Source organism: Agelaius tricolor, unplaced genomic scaffold, assembly GCF_023055355.1.
Source record: "Agelaius tricolor isolate 1412-34295 unplaced genomic scaffold, bAgeTri1.0.p SCAF_3, whole genome shotgun sequence".
In the NCBI taxonomy this organism is placed as follows: Eukaryota; Metazoa; Chordata; class Aves; order Passeriformes; family Icteridae; genus Agelaius; species Agelaius tricolor.
Genome location: NW_027269263.1, coordinates 35,425,262 through 35,435,869, shown reverse-complemented (window position 1 = coordinate 35,435,869; position 10,608 = coordinate 35,425,262). Strand labels below are relative to the sequence as shown.

General features: G+C 42.5%; 1 protein-coding gene across 1 annotated transcript in view; it reads right to left on the bottom strand.

Moving 5' to 3' along the window:
* Positions 1 to 61: 61 nt before the first annotated feature.
* The window catches only part of CPM (carboxypeptidase M), a 29,459-nt gene continuing 18,912 nt past the window's right edge, over positions 62 to 10,608 (bottom strand). The window contains exons 4-9 of the mRNA XM_071423461.1: positions 6,632 to 6,804; positions 5,103 to 5,287; positions 4,681 to 4,851; positions 3,716 to 3,868; positions 2,536 to 2,684; positions 62 to 1,894 (exon numbers count right to left, since the gene is read on the bottom strand). Of these exons, the coding sequence (XP_071279562.1) occupies positions 1,655 to 1,894; positions 2,536 to 2,684; positions 3,716 to 3,868; positions 4,681 to 4,851; positions 5,103 to 5,287; positions 6,632 to 6,804 (1,071 nt within the window). The 3' untranslated portion in view covers positions 62 to 1,654. The remainder of the gene's footprint in view (positions 1,895 to 2,535; positions 2,685 to 3,715; positions 3,869 to 4,680; positions 4,852 to 5,102; positions 5,288 to 6,631; positions 6,805 to 10,608) is intronic.

Sequence of the window (10,608 nt, the reverse complement as noted above, 5' to 3'; positions counted from 1 at the left end):
CACAGATTCTTACTTTTGTGAGCCAGCACACAGGCTCTTTCTGCCCCCACTCAGCTGCTGGACTGCTGACTTCTGTCAGATTTCTTTGGTTTGGGAGATTTTAACTCAAGGAATCTCTCGTTCTCCCTGCTACAAGTGGCAGGAGCAGTGATGGGATTTAGTGGATAATTACTTCTCTGTGTGGTAAACAACCCACAGCAGATCAGAGGGTGAGGAAAGGTAGAAAATGCAAATGGATATGAGGAAAACATTCAAAAACCAGTCTCTTGCACACACAGCCCTCATTGCTATTGGCATTGCCGTTTCAAGTTCTGAAGTGGATTTGCACACTGAATGTGGCTGCCTGGCAGACAAGTGGCTGCTGCCCAAGTGCCACAGCCCAGCTGGAAGGGCTTGGTGTGACAGGCACCAATGCCTCAGGAGAGATTTTAAAAGGCATTAAAGGATTAACTGAATTCCTGCATTTTTTATTTACTGTATACAGGAAAAGATAGATGTTTCCAAAGATAATCTTTGCTGGTTTACTTTTGAAATTGCTCAAGAAAATTACTGGCAGATAAAGCTTTAAAATAAACACAGGAGCTCGTACTAACTGGCTTTTCTTGAAAAATTTTCTGTTAATTGGGCAGCTTCAAAGGGCTCTGAAAATGAGTCGCAACTGGCCAGGCAAAAGGAATCTGCTAATCCTGCCTGCAGTACAGGCTAGCCAGGGGAAGGCTGAAAGCACCCTCTGTAACTGGAGCTGGCTGGTGCCTGGCTGGTGTGCCTGCCAGCTCCTGGCATGGCTGTTAAACAGTCCCAACAGTGGAGCAGCAGGGCTGGGAGGCTGTTGAAACAGTACAAAGCCAATGCTAAAACTATTCAAAGAATTCTGAATTGTATGCGGTTCTGTGCCACAACAAATGCAGTTAAAAATGGACACAGTATAAAGCTGTCAGTGACTCTTTCCACATTGCTTTCAGCAGCTCTGCCGTAGGAGAACATGGTTTTCAGAGCCACAAATTCCTCCCTTTTCCCTGTTGGTGTGGATTATCATCCAGCTTCCACATCACGGCCCTTTGGTAGATACTCACATTTCATTTTCATCTTCTTGTCTTAAAACATGTCTGTGTCACTGGCCTTTACCTCATTTGAGCCCTGAGCCGTCTCTTCTGTCCAGGTAAGAAAGAGCATATATAGAAATGCCATTCTTCATTTATAGCAGTGGCTTTATTACGAGAAATTAGTATTGAGCTGATGACTTACAGTTGTGTGGCGCCTGAGCTGTTGGCTCAGTGAGGAACCTGAGCTTGCATGAAACATTGCAGAACAATTCTCAATGTTTTGGAATTTGGGAAAAAATCTTCAAAATGTTTTTGTATTATTTTCTGCATCAAAATTCTACAGTTATCAGCATAAGAGTGTCTGAAATTTCTTCAGAGTAAAATATTTACATAGAAAAATATGATAGTCTGTTACAATTAAAAATATGTCTACTATAAGTAAAGTAAAACATTCAATTGTCAAACCAGCATTTTACAAAATACAGTAAACTTGATTGTGAATCTAAGAATCTGGTTTATAAAAACATACTTTTGTTTGCATATACAATTCCTTCTCTGAAAAGCCACATTTGTGCAGGAAGATTTTGCCTTTCCCTTTGTCATTCCTGACTTTATTTGAAAATTGCAAGCACAACGGTCATTAAAACCAAGAGATGTACGGTTGGTTTTACTGCGGCTGAAGCCCGTGTCAGCTCTTGGTAGAGGGGAGTTTTGGGACATGAAGCAACTTTTGAGCTGATCTTTTCTGAGACCTCTGGGAAAGAGAAATCCTGTTTCACAGCACTGAAGTTTCCAGTGTTGTCAGGTATTTCCACTGTCTTCAGCATGGATTTAAATCCTGGTACAGTAGCCTAGGAGCAAACACAAGAGTTCTTCCTTGGTTTGAAACATTGAGTTCAAGTGTGAAACAATATTTACACTTTAAATGTACAGGGCAAAATGTTCTAAAGATATATTTGAGAATGTGGACTGGGAAAAGAATGAAGTTTTCATGTTATAGCAATAAGACTCTTGCTGTACAAGAGTCAGAATCCTGCAGTGATGCTCAAGCATAAGCCTTTGGCAGCAGGCAGAACCTCTAGGGCATGGATGTTTGGACTTCCACAGAGAAAGCATTTTCACCCAAGGAAATGACAGTCACCCATGGTGGTGTCAGCCCCTGCTGCAGATCCCAGGCTCCACCCTCTCACCCTGCAAGAGCTCCGTGGTTTGTTTCAAACACCTCAAGCTCCTGTTGCCATGCTCCAGACTCATCCCAGCTGGCTCCACCACCAAGGTCCAAGGAGTGCTTATCTCTGGACACTGAGGACTGCATCAAAAAATTTCCTTTCTGCTGACTAATATTTAAATACATAGTCTTTTTAAAGTCTGCTAAAGAGTCTTTACAGCTTCTATGACTTGAGCTGCTCAGCTCACAGCTGAGCTGCAGTCTCACTGTGCTCAGGACCTCAATGCAATTGGAACCAATATTTCAGTAAGGCTGCATACTCACATTGATCACATATGTCCCAGGCAAAAGGAGAAGGAAGTACTCCCCTTGTTGATTTGTTCTGTAGGGGCAGACATGTGGCCTTCCTTTGGCTTCCACGATGGCGTTGGGAATAGGATTCCCATTCTTATCAGTAACTTGGCCTTTGACACCTATGAAAAAGGGAGAGGAGGGAAAGATCATGAAGTGTAACTGGTGAACCTCCTTCTCTGAGAAAGGCAGACTGTTCTGTTGCTGGGTGCCCTCAAAGGCTATTTCACCACTTTTCAGCACATCTAGTACTAGCACTAGTCACTTTGGCCTTGCTCAAGGGAATTAAGAAAATCCTTGGCTGTTGTTGTTAATAGTTTACCCTCATGTTAAATTAGAAAGCAGCATTGTAATCTCCTAATATTCCAAATCTCATTTGCTGTAGGTATCATACACACTTACTGTATGTCCTTTACTGAAGGGCTTCAATCTTCACTACAGGTTTGGCAATTTTTGCACACAAACACACACACATATATCCCCCCCTTCTTTTTTGTGATTTAAAATAAGTCAGCCTCTTGTCTAGTATTTCCCAAAGGCAGAATACCAACAATGTCTGCTTATGAAGTAGTTTCCCTTAATTCCCACACACCATCTTCAAGGCAACACAGGCAGAGATAAAACAGCAGTCAGATATTTAGGGCAACAAAATGCAAGATAAGCAACGGTTTTGTGCAAACTCTCCAACTCATTGTAAAGCACCACAGCTTCACTAAGCAGTAGTTCTCTTCCAAATGTGAAGTTGGATCACACCTAGAGAAGCCTTTCAAGTTTACAAAATCCAAGCAACAAAGACCATGACACGAGTGCTGAGGCACACATACACTTAAGAGACCTTTGAAATTATTATTATCCCAAGGCTGCTCAGGAATAGAGGGGAGGGGGGGAGTGCATGGTCAGACAGCCCCCAGGGCCAGCCCCTTGCTCCTGCCCCAGCACATTTTAACCCCTTGCACACCTGTAGTAGCCCCTCACCTGACACACTTGTAAGTTCTCCTGCCTTACCCACCCCTGGCTTTGTAGCACTTCCTGTTCAGAAGCTTCCAAGTTACCACCAGATCTGTCCCCTGTGAGCTGTGACACTGACCCAGCTGTTGAGGAGTTCCCTCTAAGCTGGCCCCAGTTTTCTCTCTGCCCCCACTCCCATACCCACCTAGGTGTACTTGTTTGATATATTCGATCAGAGCAACTTTGTTGTCTCTCCAGAACTTTCCCAGCTGCTCTTCTGGAGGATATTTACAGCATGACAGCTCCAGTGTAATTTCAAAACACTGTCCCCAGACATAGTTGTAATCTTGCATTCCACCTTAAAAGTGAAATAAAAGTGTTTTCAGCTGCAAAGAAACACTAAGGTCAAATTAAAAGACAAATAGGAGATTTAAAATGTTGGTACTTGCATCATACCTGTAAGAGAAGTAATTCAGATAAATTATGCCTCAATGCCACACTTGTATTTACTGCCTCCTGTGAAAAACCAACTTAATTATTAACTCTAGTTACTCATAGAGTGTTGTTTTCTAAAACATACTTCATTTTGGAAATGATGATGATTGTGGCTGAGAAAGGATGGGTCTTTGACTTTATTCAAGCTTTTCCATCTAAAAAGGGACAGTTAGGCTGGCATAGGATTTGCCACTGCCAAAGCCATTCCAAGACCCTTTTAAGTCTTTTAATACAATGAAAACAACATACACAGTGCACAAGCCCCATATTCTATTTGGCTACACATAAACAATAAAGAAAACTTTTATTTCCCTAATTAAACATTAAAAAAATGGACGACATATGAATAGAAGATTGGTTTTCTTTCTGAAAGAAGATCTTGATGCCAAGCAGTGTGTGCACATGTATGTAACATATACAGCTACTGCAGGCCTTAAGCAAGGGCACAGAAGCAGGCAAACAGCAGTGCCTGCCTCATTCACTTGTGGAATTGCTGGCTGAAGGAGTCTGAAAACATCCAGGTCCTGCTCACAGAATCTGCATGAAGGAGTTGACTTGCTTCCCTCATCAGCCCTCTGACTAAAATCACTGCCCTTTCATCATCAGAGACAGCAGGAGAAAGTGAGAAAACATCTTACCAGGAGCAGCTGCATGAAATATCAATGACATTCTTACCTTCCAGCTGGTACCAAGAGTACCCATTGGTAATGCCTTCTGGGAAGGTTTGCCTGTTGTCACACCCCGTCCCTTTGTACATGCTGGCATGGTTGGAAGAATAGGTTTTTGCCAGGTGAATAAAGACATCATCATCTGGAGATCTGCTATAGCCTTGCAAAGAGCCAGTAACTGCAGAGTGAAGACAGCCATTGTGCAACTCTTATTACTGGTAAAACACACAGTGTTGGCTTACATGCAGGATAAACATCTCCCAAAAGGCCATATCAGGCAGTGAATTTTGATGGGGTTTATAAAATTCTGCCCATCCCAGCTCAAAAGCTTGAGGAACTTTGCAGGAACACATATAAATTTTGCTTTGGTACAGCCAATGTTCCTAAACCCAGTAAGTTGTGGGAGAACAGAGTTTGCCAGCAGCTTACCTGGGTTACCATTATCAAAGGTGTAACTGGCAACCAGGGCACCCCCATGCAGGTTTGCTGAGAGAACAAACGTTTCATTTTTGATCCAGTCCATTACTGCTTGAGTCTCTGGCTGAATGCTGGCCCTGTTGTCTTCAAAGGCATCAGGAAAATTTCTGTTCAGATCTTCTCCATTCCTGTTGTACCTTAGAAAGAGAGAAGAAAGTCCCATTACTGTTTGCCTTCTGGCAGCACTGGCATTTTCATAGGCCACAATAAAACATTTCTAAATGGAAACAGAGAATATTTAACTTGCACACAGAATATACACCTACTGATAACTGAATTAGAAAAACCAGAGCCAGATCAGAAGGACTTTGTCCTCTTCCTGTATGTGTTTTTCCTGCTTGTATGGAAGACCAAGGTAACTATTGAATGGCTGTATCCCTTGGGCTGTTCTCACTCTCAACAGACAGAAAAAAATTGAGTCGAACACAGGATGCATTTATTCTCCCTGAACCTTAACGCCCAGCCTGTTCAAACACTCTCTTGCTTTTTCTCTCAGTTAGGTCAGCACAGGAATGAAGAGGGTATTCACTGTTGACTGTGATAATTTTTGAGCTCAGTCTGGTAAACTCTGTCTATTTGACAGTGAGGGGATAAAAAATACCCGGTCCATACAAGTCCCATCTATTTGCCAAGGAATACATTTTTTCTTAATAAAAAGGAGGGACTACACTGGTCACCTAAAGAAGAACTAAACTGTCTAGACTTTCTTTTCACTTGTTTCTGATGTTGCCAAGGCCAGTGATCCAAGAGAACCTCCAGCTCATGGGTTTCCTTCTTCTGCACATTCCAAATCTGTCCTTTGGGCATTTATTCCCATTTTCTCACTGTCTCTTTCCCTCTTCTAGCTTATTAAGCTTTTCATCCCCTTCTTGGTCTCTGCAATAGTCACAATAAAGAATGTAAAAGCAGCACAGGATGCAATGCCAAGTAATATTTTCTTCTGTGTAGGTTTTTTTCCCTACCATCACTATTAGCAAAGAACCTATTATAGGCAGCTCTGCTTGTGTAACTCCTCCTTACTAAATCCACATTCAACATGATTTTTAAACACATGGCTAAAGTCCATTCAACAAGCTTAGACACACCTTTTCTCATTAAGAAGGGTTACAGAACTCTCCAATTGAAATATATCCCTGTGGGTGGAATTTTCCTTCTTTTCTTGTAGCACTCTAAAGGTACTACAGAATAGGGAATTGTGCCTGTATTCACAACCTGGGTCTCCTGCCTAAAAGGTGAGGTCATTACACCAATTCTGACCAATTTTTTTCTGGCTCCACCACACATAAACACCAGTCTGACTCAATCTTCCAGAAACTCTATGCCATAACAATGTGTCTTCAGAAGGGCACAGGCAAAAATTAGCCCTAGCACATCCTGTAGACTCTGCTCTCCACCAAGTGTGATTCAGTCCTCTGGCTAGCAGCAATTATTATTCCCCACCCATTTATTTTACCTCTCCCACCCTCCTAAGCCACCCTTACCTTCCTGGTGTGTAATAACAATCAGGCACTTTTGTATTTTCAAATCCATCAGGATTCATGGTTGGCATGATATGAATCCGGGTATTATTGAGCAACCGGGTAATAACTGGGTCATGTCCATAGCTGGTCACCAGGAAATCTATCAAATGGAGCAGGATTTCTCTCCCAACAGTCTGTGTAAAGAAGCACAAAATTTACTTTAAGTTTGATATGGAAGAAGAAAATAAATAAATAAATATCCACTGCCTTGAACTTCCAGGTTTTTCTTATGGACTACACAGACATACAAGGCATATGAGAGCACACTGATCCACATTACTTTGTTTTATGCTCTCCCCTAAATATATTTAAAGCAACTGAATAGATTAAAGGAATCACTGGAGGGTTTTCACAAGGGTTTTAAACCCAGATCAACCAGACCTTTTTGTATAATGGGAAGCTGACTGTGTCAGATGCACAGCTTAAATCTTGCATGGATAAAGAACAGCTATAACAAAAACTAAAGCTGCCTGATAAACATCATGTGGGCTTGGGAACACTCCTCTGCATTTTCTCAGTCCCACTGCAGGGTTCCAGCTCTGTGCTGTGACCCCACACACGAGTGCCAGCACTGTGTGGCACCACTTGGCAGTGGAGCTTCAGAAGGAAGGGAGGACAAGTCTGCCACATTTTCCAGGATGCCACAGAGCAGGATTTTTTCTTGTTGATCCTCTTTTATGGGAAGTCAATATTAATACAAGATCAAAGAAGCCACATAGATACTTCTGTTACATTGCTTTATTTTAATGTCATGAGCATGTGCATTGGGGAAATCAAAAAAATCCTTAGAAAAGGACATGGAAAGATATTTGGATACGGACTTTAGATCAGGGACAGGTAGTTGCAGAGAAAAAGCTAAACACTTTTGTTCATTTAAGTTTGTGTAAGTCATGAAAGCTGACATCTCCCTTTAGTCTATCAGGTTTTAGGCAAAATAGTGTCAAGAGTTAAGGACAATTCTATTCGACCCCAGAATCCACTGCAAGTGTTCATTGAGCCTTGCTTTCCAGGGGCCCTTTCCACAGCACTGTGACCCATGCCTCAAGGGTGCTTTAGGGATCCTAAACCCTGTCTGGAAAGGGAACAAACCAAGACTTGCAAGTAGATGAGTTCTAGAGATAACTTATCTCTACTTTATCTCCAAGAACAAAGCCTCATATATCACAACAGGATCTAAACCAGCACCTGAGTATGTGAAAACAGACTGCTCTGCAGGTTTGATAAATACACTCTGTGAAATCCAAGACGGGATGCAACAGAACCTGTCTTGTACAGGCAGCTCTTGAAAAGGGTGATAGACATCTTGGGAACATTATAAGGGTGGGGGAAGAAAGGAGAGGAGAGGACAGGAGAGGAGAGAAATCAGCCAACTCATGGCCCTGGGCATGAGAGAGGAAGTTACCAGACTCAGAATCAGCAAGAATAGCTCTACCACAGAGACAAGACTGGACTGCTGCCTGGAGAACCTGGGAGAGTGCTCTTCTCCTACTGTACTGCTCTCCAGTGCCTGACCAAAATAAGTCCCAAAAAGAAAGGGTAGAGAAGCAGGAGCAGAAAGGGGAAAAAAGAAAAGGAACAAAAGAATGTGGTGGAAAAGAACAATGTTTACAAAGAATGAAAGATGACCAGATTTTCACAGATTATATTGTTTGAAATTAAAAGTTAATCCCTGATTTACTTACATGTACAGTGTTTTACCAACTATTTTATAGGATTCCTGGTATAGCTGTTGTTGTACTCAGGACATTAGGCAGCTCAGATTATCATAAAAGTGCTGGCACTGGGGTGATTACACTGTGAGAGAAGAATATACTTATTACCACTGTTTTGGTGTGGTAACAGAGGGCTGGTTTTGTTTTGGTCCAGAGCACCCTGCATTGCTTGGGAAAGCACATCTGGAAGTATCTGAGGGAAAATTTTTGTTTCTGGGAAAGTTCAAGGTCAAGTTTTGATCAAGCCCTGGAAAGCATCTCCTGCTCAGTCCAGCTTTACCCTGTCACTACAGAGGTCAGGAGTGTCTCTGGATAAGAGTTATGAGTCACTTAGTTTTATTTTAGAGCTTCAAATAAAGGATCTAGACACACTGAAGGAAGGCTGCTGACAGTAACCTTACTGCACAGACACCTTTACCAGCCTCAGGTTTAATATGAAGATAGAGAGAAGAGCAGGGGACAGCATGTATGGGGACATGAACATTTAGCTTTGATTGCAGTATCTCAGGGGAGATGAGATGCCAAAGAAGATTGTGCTACTGTATTTCACAGGATGGGTGACAGAAAAGCAAAGGAAATCCCTTTCTCCCACCTCAGGGATACAATTAGACATTAAGTTTCTCTGTGCACTTTCAGATGTCAGCTTCCTCCTGTGCCCCAAAGGGAGAAAGTCAGCAGGAAAGGCTTCCAGTGATCCTCAGGGGAAGCCTTGAATGAAGAAGCATGCATGTGTCAGGACATGGATCAATGCTGTAGAAAAGGCTGCAACTGCTGCTTCTGTACACAAATCCTTTAAACTTCCTGACTCTGCCTGCTGGCAGGGCTGTGTCAGCACCCTGCTCAGTGCCACAGGGATTACTCAAGAAGCCTGAGCAGCAGCCAGTCAGGAGATTAGGGTGAGGTGCAATTGCACCTGTGCTGTAACGCTTTACTGCAGCAGCCCTGGGTTTAGAGCAGTGCTGTTACCACATGATAGAGCCCTAATACCAGGGGACTATGGGTGGATGGACTCTGCCCATTTTTATTATTAAAATTCTCTCCTTAAACATGGCCTGGTTTTTAAGCTGAACGATGTTGAAAGAAAGATCCAAACAGTCAGGAAGGACCTGTTCCAGGGCAGCACAGCCTTGCCTGGCTCCCTGCTCCAGCCCTGGCTGCTCCACAGGCCAGGCTCAGCATACCAGGCACAACCCCACCTAGGGAAGCTCAGTGTGAGCAGCAGGCCAGCCTGGTTTCCCACTGAAATGCTACACTTGCAGGATGTTATTTTTAACACTTGTACTGCTCTAATTATCATGCACTGCTGGGACACACCCCACTGGGGCTGCCCTTCTTGGCTAAAACACACCACTGGCTTGTGCCAGGTTTGGCACACATCCCTTCATTTCTGCAGCAGCAATCTCTATGGCCATCTGAGAAATACCACATGTATGACAGGCAAGTGCAGCTCTCTGGTTTATCACTGAAGGAAATGCTTTTGAACCAGTAACTGGCACAAGTTCTTACCACCTGGACAAACTCCACCAGCTTCAGGATTTACCTGGCTGAGACATGGGCAGCTCTTTCTTTTCCCACTCAGAAGAGTGTGAAGAAAGATAAGGAAAAAAGTAACTGCAGCAAGGCAGTGTTAAAATGTGCTGAAATAGACCTCAGCAACATCCAGCTTTTTTCAAAGTCTGTTGTTAGCATTGAGATTTGATTGTTTTGAGTTTTTAAATTTCTGGTGCTTGTGACCTTTTTTCACATCACATCAGCTAATACTGAAGCTAGGTGAAGAATAGTTTACTATACAATAAATGTTTTTATAAATAGTGGGGGTTTTCCTAGAGCAAATGCTGTTTCCCTCATATCACTTCAATAACATATCACACAGGACTGGGACATGGGAATATGGCCTTTGGATTCCTCATAGCAGTATATGCAAGTATTCTAGAAGTTGTGCAGTACATGCAGTATTGTTTTTGTGCAATCAGATGATAAAAAACCAGCCTTTTTTTCAACAGTGGTATTTTGATAGTGTAAATGCAGCTTCCATTAATTTTTTAGAAATAAGTGTAAGAAATTCTGCACAAGCCTCATTAGCTTATTGTTTGGTGATTCTTAAAGACTCCATTATATTGATCACAAATAAATCTACTCCAGCCCTTAATCACTTAAGCCCTAATATTTCAGGAAACCCTACTGAGGATATGACTGTGTCGATGATGACATGGAAAATAGGGTATT